The sequence below is a fragment of the Petaurus breviceps genome, unplaced genomic scaffold (genome assembly GCF_028583685.1).
Source record: "Petaurus breviceps papuanus isolate PSGF00001 unplaced genomic scaffold, PetGlider_PUasm1.0 90897, whole genome shotgun sequence".
Classification (NCBI taxonomy): Eukaryota; Metazoa; Chordata; class Mammalia; order Diprotodontia; family Petauridae; genus Petaurus; species Petaurus breviceps.
In genome coordinates this window covers 2,473,478-2,492,162 of record NW_027187374.1, presented here as the reverse complement: position 1 = coordinate 2,492,162, position 18,685 = coordinate 2,473,478, and the positions used below count along the sequence as shown (strand labels likewise).

Sequence of the window (18,685 nt, the reverse complement as noted above, 5' to 3'; positions counted from 1 at the left end):
CATTGCTACCTAAGTTTTTACTAGGATGCCAGAAAACTCCAGGAGCAATCTAAAATCTGAGTTCTCACACTTTCTGATTTACAAAAATCAGCCTCACCTACAGCACTGGGATAACTTCTCCATTGCCTTTCTTCCCATTAAAAATAATCTGTGGGGTGGATAGGTGGCACAGTGAATAGAGCACCAGCCCTGAAGTCAGAAGGACCCGAGTTGAAATCTGGCCTCAAACACTTTACACACTTACTAGCCATGTGACCTTGGGCAAGTCACTTAACTGCAATTACCCTGCCTTCCCCCCTCCAAAAAAAAATCTGTGATTGAAATCATATGGTTATTCAGTTTCTTTTCTTCTTTCAGTTTTCAGATATCAAAAGACCCTAGAAACTGGGATACAGACTCACTATTTGATAAACTGGACAGCAATCTAGCAAAAAATCAGATTTAGACCAACATAAGCTCCAAATGGATGCATGGCCTAGATGTGAAAGGTTATATCATAAACAAATTAGGGGAACAAGAAAATACCATTTGGATATGTAGCTAGATAATAAGGCTAAAATCAAAAACAAGAAATAAAAAGAATCACAATAGATAAATTGGGCAGTTTTGTTTACAGAAAATTTAAGTTTTTGCACAAATACAATACAGCTAGGATTGAAAAGGATAGTTAACCAGGGGAAAAAATCTTTGCAGGACATTTCTCTGATAAAGGTCTCATTTCCAAGATATATTGGGAATTAATTCAAATTTATAAGAATAAGAGACATTCCCCCAATTGATAAATGATCAAAGGATATAAAAATACAGTTCTCAGGGGAATAAATCTAAACTTTCCATAGCCATATGAAAAAAAATGTACCAAATCACTATTTAGAGAAATGCAAATTAGAGCAACTCAGAGATTCCACCTCACACCTATCAGTTCGATACAGTTGACAAAAAAGGAAAATGACAAATGTTGAAAGATTTGGGGAACATAAGGAACAACAGTACATTATTGGTGAAACAATTTGAACTATGCCACAAAAGTCACTAAACTAGGAATACTTTTTGAACCAATGATACCACTAGTAGACCAACAGATCCAAGGAGCTACAAAAAAAGATTATGTGTGCAAAAATATTTATATTTACCTATCAATTTATTTTATAATTTATATGTTTAGTTATAGTTTTATTTTATATTTATTTATTAAAATGCCATGTTTATAGCCTCTTTTTTTGTAATGGCAAATAACTGGAAACTAATGAGATTCACATCCCCTGAGGAATGGCTGAACAAATTATGGTATATGAATGTAAGAGTATATAATTGTGCTGTAAGAAATTATGAAGACCAACAGCAAAAATAGAAAATTTTCATTTAAAGTTACTGTAGAATTATAAAATATACGGGAGTCTACCTGCCAAAACAAACCCAGGAACTATATGGACACAATTATAAAACACTTTTCACACAAAGTCAGATCTAAATAACTGGAAAAATATTCAGTTGCTCATGGGTAGGCTGAGCTAATGTAATAAAAGTGATAATTCTACCTAAATTAAATTACTTATTCAGTGCCATACCAATCAAACTACCAAAAATTATTTTATAAAGCTAGAAAACAATAACAAAATTCATCTAGAAGAACAAAAGATCTAGAATATCAAGGGAATTAACAAAAAGAAATGTAAGGGAAGGTGGCCTAGCCATACCAGAGCATAAATTGTATTATAAAGCAGCAATCATCAAAATTAGTTGGTACTGGCTGAGAAATAGAGTGGTGGACCATTGGAACAGGTTAGGTATGCAAGACACAACAGTTAACAACTATGATAATTTACTATTTGATAAACCCAAAGACTCCAGCTTCTGTCATAAAAACTCACTATTTAACAAAAACTGCTAGGAAAACTGAAAAATAGTATGGTAGAAACTAGGTATAGACCAACGTCTTACACCCTACACTAAGATAATGTCAAAATGGGTGCATGATTTAGATACAAAAACTGATACTATAAGCAAACTAGGAGAGCAAGGAATAGTTTATCTGTCATATCTATGGAGAAGGGAAGAATTTACAACCAAACAAGAGATGGAGAACATAATGAAATGCAAAATGGATGATTTTTATTATACTAAATTGAAATTTTTTTTCATAAACAAAGCCAATGCGACCAAGATTAGAAGGGAAGTAGGAAGCTGGGAAATAATTTTTATAGCCAGTGTCTCTGATAAAGGCCTCATTTCTAAAATATATAGAGAACTGAGTCAAATTCATATGAATACAAGTCATTCCCCAATTGATAAATGGTCAAAGGATATGAACAGGCAGTTTTCAGAGGAAGAAATTAAATCTATCTATAGTCGTATGTAAAAAATGTTCTAAATCACTATTGGTTACAGAAATACAAATCAAAACGACTCTGAGACATCATATCACACCTATCAGATTGGCTAACATGATAAAACAGGAAAATGGTAAATGTTGAAGGTGTGGAAAATTGGAACACTAATGCATTGTTGGTGGAGTTGTGAATTGATCCAACCATTCTGGAGAGCAATTTGGAACTATGCCCAAAGGGCTATAAAATTGTGTATACCCTTTGAACCAGCAATACCACTTCTAGGGCTGTATCCCAAAGAGATCATAAAAACGTGAAAAGGACCCACATGTACAAAAATATTTATAGTAGCTTTTTTTGTGGTGGCAAAGAATTGGAAATTGAGGGGATGTCTATCAATTGGGGAATGGCTGAACAAGTTGTGGTATATGAATGTAATGGAATACTATTGCACTGTAAGAAATGATGAGAAGGTAGACTTCAGAAAAATTTAGAAAGACTTTTATGAACTGATGCTGAGTTGCTCCTGACAGAGCATTGGTAGGTTAAATATGCAAAATTAGTCATTTTTTAACATGGAATTTGGGGGCTTGTTTTTCATGACTATTAATATTTTTTACAAGGGTTGTGTTTTCTTTTTTTTTCCTAAGGGACCAGGTAGGAGGAAGAAAAGTTATTACTTGATAAATGAAAAATAAAAATAAATGGAAGAATAAAAACAAAACAAAAAAGAATTGACTTCTCAAAACCCTCAAAATTGTGTCACCTCCAGAGTGTATTTCCTCTTAGTTCAGGGTCAGCTGTTCTTCCCATCTTTATCTTCTATACAACCACTTCTACATCCACATTTAACACATCAGGGACTGAGATAATGGTTCCACCATCTCAGAAATAATTTATTATAGAAATTCTGACATACCTATTTCATTTTTCATCTGCTTGCTGCTCTTCTTCCAGTTCCATCATTAAATGTTCTTGTAGTGACCTAGTTTAACTAGGTCTCATGCAAGCTTTCTGAAAACTTATTTCTCCCTCCAATTTGGGAAACATTTGCTGCCTGGGTCAGTTTCTGTACTCTGTTGATCTTATTATTGTAATAGTTTTACATTCATTAATTTCTATAGGAAATTGGAATTGTCCATGTCAGCCTTTTCCTTGTTGCACTTTCCATTTTAATCACCAAGAGATTGCTGTAAACACACACAGTGTCTTCTCAGCTTTATCCTTCTAATTCGGTGCTTTTGTTGAAGATCTTTGTTGTAATGAGAATTATCTGTCTGCACAGACAGTTGATTTAGAAATAACTTCTATACCAGTAACCCGTTATTTCCACTCCATTAAGACACAATCAATTTCATTTTCTGGTATGTCGTTCAGTACTTACCAACTCTCTTCTTAACAAGAATATTCCTAATATTTTTTCATGAGGCTTCTTTGTGGTCTGCAGCCTCTTGACACTCTTTTGTCTCTAAATCCTAAGCCAAAATTTCCAACATTTTCCACTATCCTCCTTCATTTAGTATTATACCTATTCCATGATGCCTTTTCTGATCCCTCAAAGGCAGGTAAATAAGCATTTATAGTCTACTATATCCCAGACATTGTGCTAAGCACTGGGGAAACAAAAAGTCCCACCTCTCAAGGAGCTCTAAGGAGTTAATTTAACATACAAACAAATATGTACAAACAATATAGATGATAGATAGATAGATAGATAGATAGATAGATAGATAGATAGATAGATAGATAGATAGATATAGTATATATGTATGTATATATATGCATATTTATAAATATATGTGTGCATAAATATATATATATAATAAATTGAAGGTAGTCTCAGAAGGAAGCACCAAGATTAAGGAAGTGTGGAAAGACTTTTAGCTAAGACTTGGAACAAGTCAGTGAGGCTAGGAGGAGAACATTCCAAGTATGGAGGATAGCCAGAGAAAATGCTCAGAATTGGGAGATGGAGTGTCATATGAGAGCAAGCAGGGAGACAAATGTCACTAAATCACAGATTATGTGAAGAGTAAGGTGTAAGAAGAATATTGCGAAAATAGAAAGTGACTAAATTACTGAGTACTTCAAAAGCCAAACAGAACATTTGATCCTGGAGGCAACGGACTTTATTGAATGGGGGAGGATATGGTCAGACCTGCACTTTAGGAAGATCAATTTGACAGTGGAACTGGAGTGGGGAGAGACCAACATACTGTAAAAGTCCAGGCATGAAATGACAACGGCCTCTACCAGGGTAGCTGCTATGTCAAAGGAGGGCTTCTATAAGAAATGTTGGCATTTTTTTTTTGGAGGGGGGAAGGCAGGGCAATTGGGGTTAAGTGACTTTCCCAAGGTCACACAGCTAGTTAAGTGTTAAGTGTCAAGAGATCACATTTGAACTCAGGTCCTCCTGACTCCAGGGCTGGTGCTCTACTCACTGTGCCACCTACCCACCCCTAGAGATGTTGTTAAGGTAGAAATGACAGGATTTTACAACTGACTGAATATGTGGAGGGAGAAAAGGGTGAGGAGTTGAGTATGACACCTAAGTTGTAAACTTGAGTAAGTGAGAGGATAATGCCACTCTCAGCAGTAATAGGGAAGTAGGAGGGGAGGACGTGGAGGGAAACATAATGACTTAAGTTTGAGATATGTTGAGTTTTAAGATGGCTACAGGACATCCCAGTTCAATTGTCTGATAGGCAACTGAAGGTATATATAAGATTGGAGATCAAGAGAAGGTAGGCAGGGGTGTGTGTGTGTGTGTGTGTGTGTGTGTGTGTGTGTGTGTGTGTGTATAAGAGTGAACAAGCATTTATAAAGCACCTATGTGCCAAGCTCTGTGCTAAACATTTTACAAATATTACATTTGATCCTCATGACAAACCTGGGAAGTAGAATTATTAGCTTCATTTTAGAGTTGAAGGAAACTCAGAAAAAACAGATATTAAGTAGTTTGCCCAGGGTCACACATCAAACAAGTATCTGAGGCTGGTTTTGATCTCAGTTCTTCCTGACTTCAGACCCAGGCCACTGCACCATCTATCTGTTTAGCAGGCAGCTAGATATGTGAAACGAGATGTTGGGACTAGTAGATTTGAGAATAATCTGCATAAAGATCATTACTGAAACCATGGGAGCTGATGAGATCCACAAGTAAGTGATTATAGGACCATAGCTCTAGAGATGGAAGGGCCCACAGAGGTTATCTAGTCCAACCCCTAAATTTTGCAAATGAGGAAACTGAAGCCCAGGGAGGTAAAATGACTAGCCCATGGTCACACTAATTGTAACCATCAGTGACTTGGGTGCAATTTGAATTTTTCTTTGACACTTTGGTTGTAGCTCTTTTCCCATTATTAGTATCATCTGAGTTTGTGTCTTGTTCTTCCCTGCCATCTAGTGGTTTTCTAAAGTGAAGTTCTTTTTGTTCTTGTTTGCTCATTTTTCTAGGCTATTTCTTGACTTTGATCTTTATTCTAAAGTTGGGCTCTGCTCACCTAGAGGTGGTGAGGCACTCTCCCAAGCTTGAGGCCTTTGCATGCTGCTGTCTTCAGAGCTAATTCTGAAGGTCTGCAAGTTTTCATTGATTCCAATGTGATATGATCCACAGAGAGGCTTGGTCACTGTTCTCATCTTTGCCCTGGTTTTTACTCAGAAAGGGCCCCTGCTTCCCTACAGCTGCAAGCACTAGCACTCCTCTTTACCTTGGAATTGTGACCAGAGCCAATACTCCCTTGTTACTGACCACAAGTGCCCCTCTCCACCCTGAAACTGTGACCCCGAACTACATATGAGCAACATAGTTATTAATCAGCACCAGCTATACTGAGTGCCAGCAACAGGGCTCCTGTAATCTCTTTTTCACCAGGTGTCTGAGCCACTTACCATATCTTGACTAAAAGCTCCCGAAGTTGCTACTGCCACTGTTGCTGCCACTGTGTGTGTATGCTCTGAACAGGCCTCCACCCCTGACCTTTCCTGTGAACCTCCTAAGTTTTCTTAGGCTGGAAAAATGTCTCATCCTAACCTTTTGTTCTCTCTGCCACTTGAAAATTTTCTTTGAGGTATTATGTTAAAGTTGTTTGGAGGAGAATGTTAAGAGAGTTCAGCAACCACTGCCTCTAATCTGCCATCTTAGCTCCCCCAGTGTTTGTTTCTTGAAGGAAGTAATCGCTCTCCCTATGCCCACTTTTGAAGCTCTTTGCTAAAAGCTCCCTTTTCTCCCATCCTCTTTATCCCACATCACCAGATGCCTTCTACCATTTTCTCCTCCATCATCCATATCTCACATAAAAAGGTGACCCTACTCCTTGTCAAAGCAAACCCATTCTATCTCATCTTCTTCAGCAACTTATTCTCTCATTCATCCACACTTTCTCACCCAGCTTTAATATTTCCCTGTCTGTTGGTTACTTCCTCTACTACCTTCAAACATGTCCATGTCTCTTCCATTTACAAAACCTTCCTTTAATCTATGCATCCCCACTAGCCATTATCCCATATTTTTCCTCTGTTTCATGGCTAAACTCCTTAAGAAGGCCATCTATAATCCATGTTTCCAATTTCTTTCCTTTCATTTAATTCTTAACACTACAGTCTGACTTTCAACCTCTCATGACAAGTGATATGCTAAGATGTTTGGCAGCCAAGAAAAGCCTCCCACTCAGAACTATTTTTCCTCATTCTCTTTTCCTTTCTTTTGTGTCATTTGACACTCTTCCAGCTCACCCTTGGACATCTCACTGGGAGAAAAGGGTATTTTTATCTCCTCTATTCTCCAGCTGCAGCTATGATGATTACCAGCATATGGCAAGAAGAACGTGTGTTTTCCTAGGTGAACTTGAGAATGAATCTCAAGTCCCTGACTATTCTGCTTTGTTTTCTTTCCCTAAGAAATATATTCCCATAAGAAATAGATGTCCAAAGAATAATGCTTAAATGGACTTTTCTTGCCTTGAAGGGTGCCACATGGTACAGAGGGAGAAAGTTCTAGAGTTGTGTACTGACTGACAATAGAAGGGGGGTTTTTTGCAACTACATCGTTCTTGGAGGATGAGATGACTGCTGCCAGGAGGATGAGTCATATCCTTGGCTGGACAGAAGAGCTAGACCTTGAGATACTGTTTGGACAGTGCTGATGAGATGAAAATAAAATCTGTTCAACAGTGGGAAAAGTCTCTTGGAAGTTCTTCCTACCCCCAGAAAAGCAATGATAAAGGTGGTAAATTATAGTTAATGTTTCAAATATGTGTTAGTATGAATCTATGGATCATTTGTGTTTTCAGCATTTAGTTTTTGGTAGAAAAAATATATAGCTATCCTATATCTGATATCTACCACACTGTACATGAATACCTTTTCTTGAAAGGACCTTATTAATGCCTTTTGGGGAAGACCCTAGATATGAGCTATTCTTAAGATTTATTTAAAAGGTCTTTCCAAAATGAGGAGAAATAATGAAACTGAGAGTGTGAAAAGAAAAACTAATTGTCTTTTGGGTCATGCTTCCTCAAAATTCAACTCAGTCTATCTGAATCCACCTTTTTGTGGGCAGAGGCCTCCAATATTTGAGTACTCTCTAGGATTTGGTGGGTTTATTCCAATCAGTGCCAAACGCTTTATCCCTTTTTAGGAACACCACATCTATCAGGATTCATCTGTTTGCCTTCTTTTTAAGCTAACCTGATTATCCTATCATCAGCTGAGTTTAGATCTACATTTTAAATGTCCTGTGGTTTTGCTGGAATCCACTAGCAAAGTTTGGTATTGAGTATGTGTTTCAGGATCTCCAGGAGATATTTCATCTGGAACCGTTTATATCCATTGGCAAGGAATCCAAAGGAGAAAGTTATGCATTGTCCCATATTTTGGAGGAACTCAAGTTAGTATATTTACCCAGGACAAGTTGAGTAAGGTGACAACTTCCAGTCAACTATAAGGTCCCAATCCACAAGAACAAAGAGCAAAACATACTAGCAGTTCATTTGGAACAAGCCTTTCCTTTCCTTTTAATTTTTTCACTATTTCTAATTGTTTTATTTTAATTATAATTTTTATTTTTTCCTAGTGTTCTTAGGTGGGGGCATATTGGGTTGGAATAGGTAAATATAGACAGGTAGTGTGAAAGAGAGAGAGGAGAGCCTATGCAAACTTTATAAAATGTTCTTTCTTCATTGGATTTGTATAACTTTGTAAATCTAACAGCCAGGTCCATCAGCCTTGTAGGTCTGGGGATTCATAAAGGATTCTTAATTTTGAGATCATCTGAGAAGTGTACAGAACAGATTAAGTTACTTAGACACTGGATAATATTTATAAGGCCATAAAGAATTATGCCATAAGATTGTGCAGAGACTTTTGTGCAAAGCTTTGCAGAAGGAACTAAAAAAAGACAATATATAAGACTCCTTGAGAAAAACTTTCCATATTTGGTGATACAGACAAATGTGCTGAATATACCTCATTGATATGTTGGGGATAGCAAAAATTCTAGTGAAGGAAGAATATAACTGGGGCTCAGACTATAGCATTTCTATTACAGCCAGAGCCTTTCCAGTGGGATATGCTTCTGACTGCCACAGCCACTAAGACATAAAAAAGATTCACAAATGAATATAGCCTATTAAATTCTATTTTAAAAATCAGGAGACAGGGGCGGCTAGGTGGCACAGTGAATAGAGTACCAATCCTGGAGACAGGAGGAACTGGGTTTAAATTCGACCTCAGACACTTAACACTTACTATGTGACCTTGGGAAAGTCAGTTAATCCCAATTGCCCTGCCCTCCCCCCTCCAAAAAGCAAATATATATATCAGGAGACAAACCATTGGAGAAATATTTGCTGCTCATGGCTGGACTGAGCCAATACAATAAGAAAAAAAGGATAATATTAATGTATAGATTTTGCTTTGTGATAATCTGATTATCGAAGGCATGTTTTATAAGAACTAGACAGAATAATAATAAAATTAATTTAAAAGGAAAAAACTCTAAGATATCAAGGAAAATAATGAGAAAAAAGGCAAGAATGAAACGTGCATAGTAACATTGCCAAAATTCAAACTAAATAACAAAAGATTAGTCATCAAAACTTTTTGTTACAGATTAAAAATAGAAGAGAATCAGTGGAACAGCCCAGGATAAGCAAGAAATAGAAGTAAATGAAAACTGATAGTCCATGTTTAGTAAACACAGGAATATAAATTATTGGAGGAAGAATTTCAGTTTTGACAAGAACTGCAAAAACTAGAAAGCAGTCTGGCATAACTAAGTATTAGACCAACATTTTATGTGTATTAGGGGTTTGGTGAGCCTTTGTAACATGCTCAGCTACTGTAATCCCCATGTAGAAGATGCTGAGAAGCCTGGGATCAGAAATTCATAATGACTGTAATGGAATGATCCTGATTCCTGATTTAGAACATGTGCAGACATTCTGTAACTGGTTTTAGTCTGCTAATCATGTTGTGAAATGATGGGCTGTTTATTGGCTGCAATGCCAGAGCTAGAGCGCATTCGAAAGGCATGAACAGACCAAACAAAAGCCTTACCCTCATTCCTGCCTGGCCACGTTCCAGTAAAAACACAAAAAGTGCTAAAAGCCTTTAGTGAGAAGAGAGCCCTCATGCTTTTATCTCCCCTCCAGGATGCCACAATGTGGTGCAGGAGGTCATGGTTCTGTGATGGCTTCTGTCTCTTTGTATCTATTCTTTCTTGTTTTAGGTGAAAAATATCAAAGATAGTTATTATCTTGTGGGCTTCAAAAGGTAAAGAGAGAAAACCATCAGAATCCCAGGAGCTTGAGTATACAGTGGGATTTGTAGGAAGCTTGACAGTGAAATAACCAGAATCTTCCTATATGTGCCATATACTGGCATGGCATAGCTGGCCTCAGGGCCAGGAAAGGTCCAAGTCCCATCTCTGACACAAACTGGTTGTGTGATCCTGGATTACAGAGAAGACACTTATATCAGCACTGTTAGAGGAAGTTTCCTCATCTGGGAGTTCCCCTCTAGCAATGAAATCACATGTCCAGACCCTATCCCTACAACAAAATAAGCTCAAAACAGATAACCAGCTTGAAAAAGAAAGTCACATCATTTTTTAAATTATAAAATAAGGAAATTGAGTATCTTTCACAATTATTGCTGGGGAGGATTGGGAAAGTTATCAAAAGATAGGAAGGATCATAAAAGATGAAATAGAAAATTTTGGCAATAGTTTTTGGAAAATAAAATCAATGAAAATAGAATTAAAAGAAAAATTATAGTTTAAGTCTAAAACTATAGTCTATAGTATACAATATTAACAATTTTCAAAAGATTTGTAACCAATGAATGAAATGTGAAAACATGGTCCAATTCACTAATGGTAAGAGAAATACAAATTAAAGCAATTTTGAAATTTAAGCAATCAACGAGCATTTAAGCACCTCTGGTATGCCAAGAACTGTTCTAAGAATTAGAGTTATAAAGACTTCAAGGAGTTTATGTTGTGATGCATATCTGTCAGAGAAATAATTCTGATGCTGGAATTCTCTTAATTCACATTTGAGTTTGAGGCAAAATGAGGTACTTGGAAGTCCCTGAACATTTATCTCTAGTATACAGTGGCTCTAAATTCAGTCTAAGAAATGTGCTGGTAAATGTTTAAAAATTGGCTTTCCTGAAGAAAAAAACGATTTGCTTAAAACACTTTTAAGTTTAATCTACATTATTAATATTTTCTTTTATCACTTTCTTAAGTCTAGACAATCAACAAAACAATAATTTAAGCTCTAATTTGTAGTATTTGGTTATTTTCCAGCTATATTCACACTGAAAATTTTATAATCAGTTCTCTCAAATGGTTCAGGCTGACTACAGGATAAAATTGCAAGCCCCCATGGTCTCCACATAGAAAGTTATCTGGTTAACAGGGCAGAATAACATTACTAGTGGACTTCAAAAATACACCAAGTTCATGAGAACTAGATTCCATGTTCCTGGGACTTTTTAATGGCCATAGATGACCAGGAAGTTGCATCAGGGAAGCTGGGGTCAATCAAGACACTTTTGTCCTAAGTCTACCCAATGTTGCCAGTAGAGGGAGAGGTATAGAAATGAAGCTGTCTCAGAAAACCTGGGGGCAATATGTAGGGCTGATCAGGTCAAAGAAGCAGCTTTTGTCTTCTTTTAGGTAAAGTCTCCCCATGTTGCAGGTGAAAAGAAAGAAGCTACATTAGAGAAATGTTGGTTCTATCACGTGTATAGGCAAATACAACACACACAAAGCAGATGAAAGGTAAAGTTGGGGCAGGATGGGAAGCACTAGCAGTTGGGGAGACTAAAAAAGGATATATGCAGAAGGTAGTGTTAGATGGAAACTTGATGGAAACTGGAGATTCTAAGAGGTTAAGGTGAATAGAAAGAAGATTCAAGGAATGGGGGACAGCCATTGTGTGAGGAATAGCAAAAAGGTCAGGAAGTCTGGAATGTAGAGTGTGGGAAGAGGAGCAACATGAAATAAGGATAGAAAGGTAGAATGCAGTCAGGTTTTGAAGAGCCTTAAATGCCTTAAAAAAGGAGTCAATATTTGATCCTACAGGTGAGAGGGAGTAGGGAGGTGACATGCTCAGACTTGTACTTTAGGAAAATCACTTTGGTAGCTATATGGAAAATGTCTTGGGAAGGGGAGAGATTTGAGGCAGGAGGTTAGTGCAATAGTTCAGATAAAGTAATGAAGGCCTAAACTAGTAAGATAGCTCTGTGAGTGGAGAGAAGGGGATCAAGACATTAAGAGATGTAGAGACAGAAACACAAAGACATGGGAAGACATGATTGCATATATAGAAAAAATGAGAATGAGAAATTGAAAGTGATGCCAAGGTTGCAAACCTGTATGAATGGAATATTAGTGATGTTGTCAACAGAAATAGGGAAATATGGAAAAGGGTAAGATTTAGGGGGAAAAGTTAATAAATTCAGTTTAGGATATTTTGGGTTTGGGATACCAAAAAAGCATCTGTTTGAAATATCTACTAGGCAATTGGTGATATGAGACCGAAGCTCAGAAGAAAGACTAAGTCTGGAAGTGTAAATTATCTACATAAAGATGAATCCATAGGAACTGATATGGTTATTTAGCTCCATGCAAACTGAAAAAAGATGACAAAAGATGTCAGCCAATGTCAGAGGGACTACAGGGAAAGATGTGTGATTTCATTCCAAACTCCCTTTGAAATTACGGAACAATGAATGTCATTTTTCTCCTACTCAATAAACTTCAATGGCTCTCCATTAAAATGCCTGGAACTGAAAGATAGAGTGTCTGGTTCAAAGAATAGCAAGGAGGGCAGTGTCATTGGATCTGAGAGTACATGCTGGGAGGGAAGGGTAAGTTATAAGAAAACTGGAAGCATTGGGGAGGAACAGGTTATGAATAGACTTAAATGCCAAACAGCATTTTGCATTTTATCTTAGAGGTAATAGGAAATCACTGGGTTTTTATTGATTTGGGAATTGATATAGTAAGAATTGGGCTTTAGGAAAATCACTTTGGCAGCTGAACTTTGACAGATGGACTAAAATAGGGAGAGACCTGTGGCAGACAAACCATCCATCAGGTAATAGTCCAGGAGTGAGGAAATGAGAACCTGCAAAAAGATGATAGTAGTATCAGAGGAGAAATTGGGGAGGGGGGTCATATTCAAGAGATGTGCAAAGATTAAATCAACAAGCTTTAGTAAAAGAGTGGATATTGTGGGGGTGAAGGGAGAGGGGGCTAAGAGATAAGAAATCATGGAAGACACAGAGGTTTGAGCCTGGAGGAGTGGGATGAGTGGGTAACCTTGACAGTAATAGGGAAGTTTGGAAGGGGTGGGGTTTTAGGGGGAAAGATAATTAGTTCAATTTTGGATATGTTGAGTTTAAGATAATGCTATGCATTATCTGAAATGCTCAATAGACAGGGATTTGAGACTGGAAGTCAGCTGAGAGGTTAAGGCTAGATAATAGAATTTGAGAATCATCAGCACTGAATCAATAGGAGCTAATTAGATCAACAAGTGAAGTAGAAAAAAAAGAGGGTCTAACACAGAGACCTGAAAGATACCCCCAGTTAGTAGATGTAACCTGGATGAAGAACCAGTGAATGAAAATGAAAAGGAATAGTCAGATAGGTGAAGGAGAGCTAGGAGAATGTGGTATCTGGAAAACCTAAAGAGAAGAAAGCATCAAGAATAGGATGACTATAATGGCAAAGGCTGCACAGAGTTCAAGAAGGTTGAGGATGGAAAAAAGAACATTGGATTTAGCAATTGAGAGCTCATGGGAAGCTTTGGAGAAAACAGTTTCAGTTGAATGATAGAATCAGAAAATAGAATGAAGACAGTTGAGAAGAAAATGAGGGGACAGCTAGGTGGCACAGGAGTAAAGCGCCGGCCCTGGAGTCAGGAGGACCCGAGTTCGGTTCCGGCCTCAGACACTTAACACACACACACAAAAACTAGCTATGTAACCTTGGGCAAATTACTTAACCCCAATTGCCCTCCAAAAGGCAAAAAAAAGAGGAAAATGAGAAAGGAAGCAGAGATACCTATTGAAGATGGCCTTCTCAAGAGGTTTAGTCACAAAAGGTAGAAGAAATATGGGTTAATAGCAAGGATGGAAGGATCAAGTGAGGAGGTTTTTTTAAGGATAGCAGTGCCATGGGCTATTTGTAGGCAGTAGGGAAGAAGACAGAGAAATTGAAGACAAGTGAGAGAATGGGGATCATAGGCAATCTGCTAAAGGAGATGAAATGGAATGGTATTGGGGAAGGCGCAGCTGCGATGGCGCGGCAGCCTGTGCGGAAGGCGTGGCGGACACAGGCCGGGAAGGCTCGGCAGCGGACGTAGGCCAGGAAGGCGGCTGGCAGACGCAGGCCTGGAAGGGGCCTGATCAACTTGGAGGGCAAGTCTTCCCACCAACCACAAGGTCCACTACCAGGCCTATCACCAAAGGGCTGGGACTGGAAAGAGCAAGGTAAGAAGCAAATACAGGGGCCCCTATACTGGACAGCAAACACTCCTGGGGCTACCACTTCATAGCCCAGAAATCTTTTTTTTAAAAAAAAAGCCCCTTTCAGGACCTCTGTAATAAGAATGTAAATTTTGAAGATCTTCCCTGCCCCTAGGCTAATGTGCACCTGAAGCCTGGGGTGGGAGGCTTGTTTTTCAGTAGATACTTCTTGATTGGCCAGTGAGTCAATAAGGTTGTTACATTCTCTGAGCCAGGAGAAGGCTATATAAGCCCTGATGTGTTCTAGGGCATAAAAACCTCACAATTCTATGCAGTAAGGTAGAAATATTAAACGCATCATTCTCAGATCATGATGCAATAAAAATTATATGCAATAAAGGGCCAGGGAAAGACAGACTAAAAACTAACTGGAAATTGAAGAATTTGATCCTAAAGAATGAGTGGGTCAAACAAGAAATTATAGAAACAACCAGTAATTTCATTCAAGAGAATGATAATAATGAGACAACATACCAAAATCTGTGGGATGCATTAAAGTCAGTTCTTAGGGGAAGTTTTATATCCCTGAGTGCATTCGTGATTAAATTAGAGAAAAGGGAGCTCAATGAATTGGGCACGCAATTAAAAAACCTAGAAAAAGAACAAATTCAAAATCCCTGATTAAATACTAAACTAGAAATATTGAAGACTAAAGGAGAGATTAATAAAATCGAAATTAAGAAAACTATTGAACTAATAAATAAAACCAAGAGCTGGTTTTATGAAAAAACCAACAAAATTGATAGACCCTTAGTCAATATGATAAAAAAAAAAAGAAAGAAGAAAACCAAATTATGAGTATCAAAAATGAAAAGGGTGAATCTACCTCCAATGAAGAGGAAATCAAAACAATAATTAGGAATTATTTTTCCCAATTGTATGCACATAAATTTGACAATCTTAGGGAAATGGATGAATATTTAGAAACATACAAGTTGCCCAGATTAACAGAAGAGGAAGTAAATTACTTAAATAATCCCATCTCAGAAAAAGAAATTGAACAAGCCATCAGTCACTTCCCTAGGAAAAAATCTCCAGGGCCAGATGGATTCACTAGTGAATTCTATCAAACATTTAAAGAACAATTGATTCCAATACTCTACAAATTATTTGGGAAAATTAGTGAAGAAGGAGTCCTACCAAATTCTTTTTATGACACAAATATGGTACTGATACCTAAATCAGGAAGAGATAAAACAGAGAAATAAAATTATAGACCAATCTCCCTCATGAATATAGATGCAAAAATTCTAAATAAAATATTAGCCAAAAGACTACAGCAACTTATCTCAAGAATAATACACTTTGATCAGGTAGGATTTATTCCAGGATTGCAAGGATTGTTTAATATTAGTAAAACCATCAGTATAATTGATCATATCAACAATAAAACTAGCAGAAACCACATGATTATGTCAATAGATGCAGAAAAGGCTTTTGACAAAATACAACATCCATTCCTATCAAAAACATTGGAAAGTATAGGAATAAATGGAGCCTTCCTTAAAATAATAGGTAGCATCTATTTAAAGCCATCAGCAAGTATTATATGTAATGGGGAGAAGCTGGAAGCATTTCCCATAAGATCAGGGGTGAAACAAGGGTGTCCACTATCACCCCTCTTATTCAATCTGGTACTAGAAATGTTAGCAGTAGCAATTAGAGAAGAAAAAGAAATCAAAGGAATCAAGTTAGGCAAAGAAGAGACCAAGCTATCACTCTTCGCAGATGATATGATGATATACTTAGAGAATCCTAGAGAATCAAGTAAAAAACTGCTTGAGACAATAAATAAATTTGGCAAAATTGCAGGATATAAAATAAACCCACATAAATCCTCGGCATTCCTATATATTTCCAATGAAATTCAACAGCAAGAAGTAGAAAGAGAAATCCCATTTAAAGTTACTGTAGACATTATACAATATTTGGGAATCTACCTGCCAAAACAAACCCAGGACCTGTATGATAATAACTACAAAACACTTTTCACACAAATAAAGACAGATCTAACTAATTGGAAAAATATCAATTGCTCATGGCTGGGTCGAGCTAATATAATAAAAATGACAATTTTACCTAAATTAAATTATATATTTAGTGCCATACCAATTAATTTACCAAAAAACTACTTTATAGAGTTAGAAAAAATAGTAACAAAATTCATCTGGAAGAATAAACGGTCCAGAATATCAAGGGAATTAATGAAAAAAAATGCTAGGGAAGGTGGACTAGCTTTACCAGATTTCAATCTGTACTATAAAGCAGCAGTCATCAAAACTACTTGATACTGGCTTAGGAATAGAGGAGTGTATCAGTGGAATAGATTAGGCACACGAGATTCAGAAGTCAACGACTACAGTAATGTATTGTTTGATAAACCCCCAGACCCTGGTTTTTGGGATAAGAACTCACTATTTGACAAAAACTGCTGGGAAAACTGGAATATAGTATGGCAGAAACTGGACATAGACCATTATCTAACACCATATACCAAAATCAAGTCTAAATGGGTTATGATCTAGGTATAAAGGTTGATACTGTAAGCAGTCTGCTAAAACAAGGAATAGTTTACCTATAAGACTTGTGGAGAGGGAATGACTTTATGACGAAACAGGAATTAGAGAGCATTATAAAATGTAAAATGGATAATTTTGACTACATGAAATTGAAAAGTTTCTGTACAAATAAAGCCAAATGTACCCAAGATTAAGAGGGAGGTGGGAAATTGGGAAAGAATCTTTACAACCTATGTCTCTGACAAAGGACTCATCTCTAAAATATACAGAGAATTGAGTCAAATCTATAAAAATACAAGTCATTCCCCAGTTGATAAATGGCCAAAGGATATGAACAGGCAGTTTTCAGAGAAAGAAATTAAAGCTATCTATAAGCACATGAAGAAATGCTCTAATTCACTATTGATTAGAGAAATGCAAATCAAAACAACTCTGAGGTACCACATCTCACCAGTCAGATTGGCTAAGATGACAAAATAGGAAAATGACAAATGCTGGAGAGGATGTAGGCAAACTGGAACACTAATGCATTGTTAGTGGAGTTGTGAACTGATCTAGCCTTTCTGGAGAGCAATCTGGAATTATGCCCAAAGGGCTATAAATACTTTCATACCCTTTGATCCAGCAATACCACTCTTAGGGTTATATCCCAAAGAGATCATAGAAATGGGAGAAAGACCCATATGTACAAAAATGTTTATAGCAGCTCTTTTTGTGGTGGCAAAGAATTGGAAATTAAGGGGGTGCCCATCAATTGGGGAATGGCTGAACAAGTTGTGGTATATGCATGTTATGTAATACTATTGCGCTATAAGAAACGGGGAGCAGGTGGTCTTCATATTTACCTGGAGAGGCTTAAAAGAACTGATGCTGAGTGAGAAGAGTAAAACCAGGAGGAATTTGTACACAATTACAGACACAACGTATGTGTTATGACCAACTTTGATAGACTGGACTCTTCTCAACAATGCAGGGATATAAGTCAATCCCAAAAGACGCATGATGGAGAGAAAAACGTTCATCCAGAGAAAGAACTAGAAAGAACTAAATTTATATCCAGGTGGAAGCAAAATACCTGATCTTTTTCGTTCTCTTATTTGATTTTATGTTCTCTTTACCATTTTTCATTCCAGCTGGTACAATCCATCCTTATAACCTGACCATTGTATAATGTGAAAGTATTTACAGATCCTATACTTGATTATAAGCCGCCATGGGGAGGAGGGGAGGGAGGGGGACAAAATGTGAAATTCAAAGAATTGTGGAATTGAATCCTGTAAACTAAAAGGAAACAAACAAATTAATAAATTAAAGTAAAAAAAAAGAAATGGAATGGTATCACTTATGCAGGTAAAGGAGTTAGCCTTGACAAGGTGTAGGGATACCTCTTCATGTGAGACAAGGACAAAGGAGGAGATAGTAGCAGAAGGTATACAAGTGGTATATGATTCAGAGAAGAGAGAGCTCTTGGCAAATGGCCTCAATTATTTCAGTAAAATATGAGCCAAGATTCTTAGATAAGAGAGTGGAGCAAGGTGAGTCATTACTTCCTCATAAAAACCTTATTTACCTCTTGATTGTCATTCATTATTTAATATTTGCAACCACTATCCCCTTTCAGTCATGCTTAAATTTATCAGGCACTAGTAAGACATAAAAACCATACCTTTGAGCCTGGAGGAGGTGCCAAACCAAGAAACGAATATATAATATTTTCTTCTTTTGCAGAGAAGAAAGATTCAAAATCCTTAAATAAAAGGGAAAAAAAACCTGGTCAAAGTTTATTTACATATT

The 18,685-nt window shown here is 37.1% G+C and overlaps 1 protein-coding gene across 1 annotated transcript in view; it reads right to left on the bottom strand.

The window, feature by feature from the left end:
- SH3BGR (SH3 domain binding glutamate rich protein) overlaps positions 1–18,685 on the bottom strand; it is a 101,256-nt gene that overhangs the window by 30,223 nt on the left and 52,348 nt on the right. The window contains 1 exon segment of the mRNA XM_069074851.1: positions 18,558–18,638. Coding sequence (XP_068930952.1) covers positions 18,558–18,638 — 81 coding nt within the window.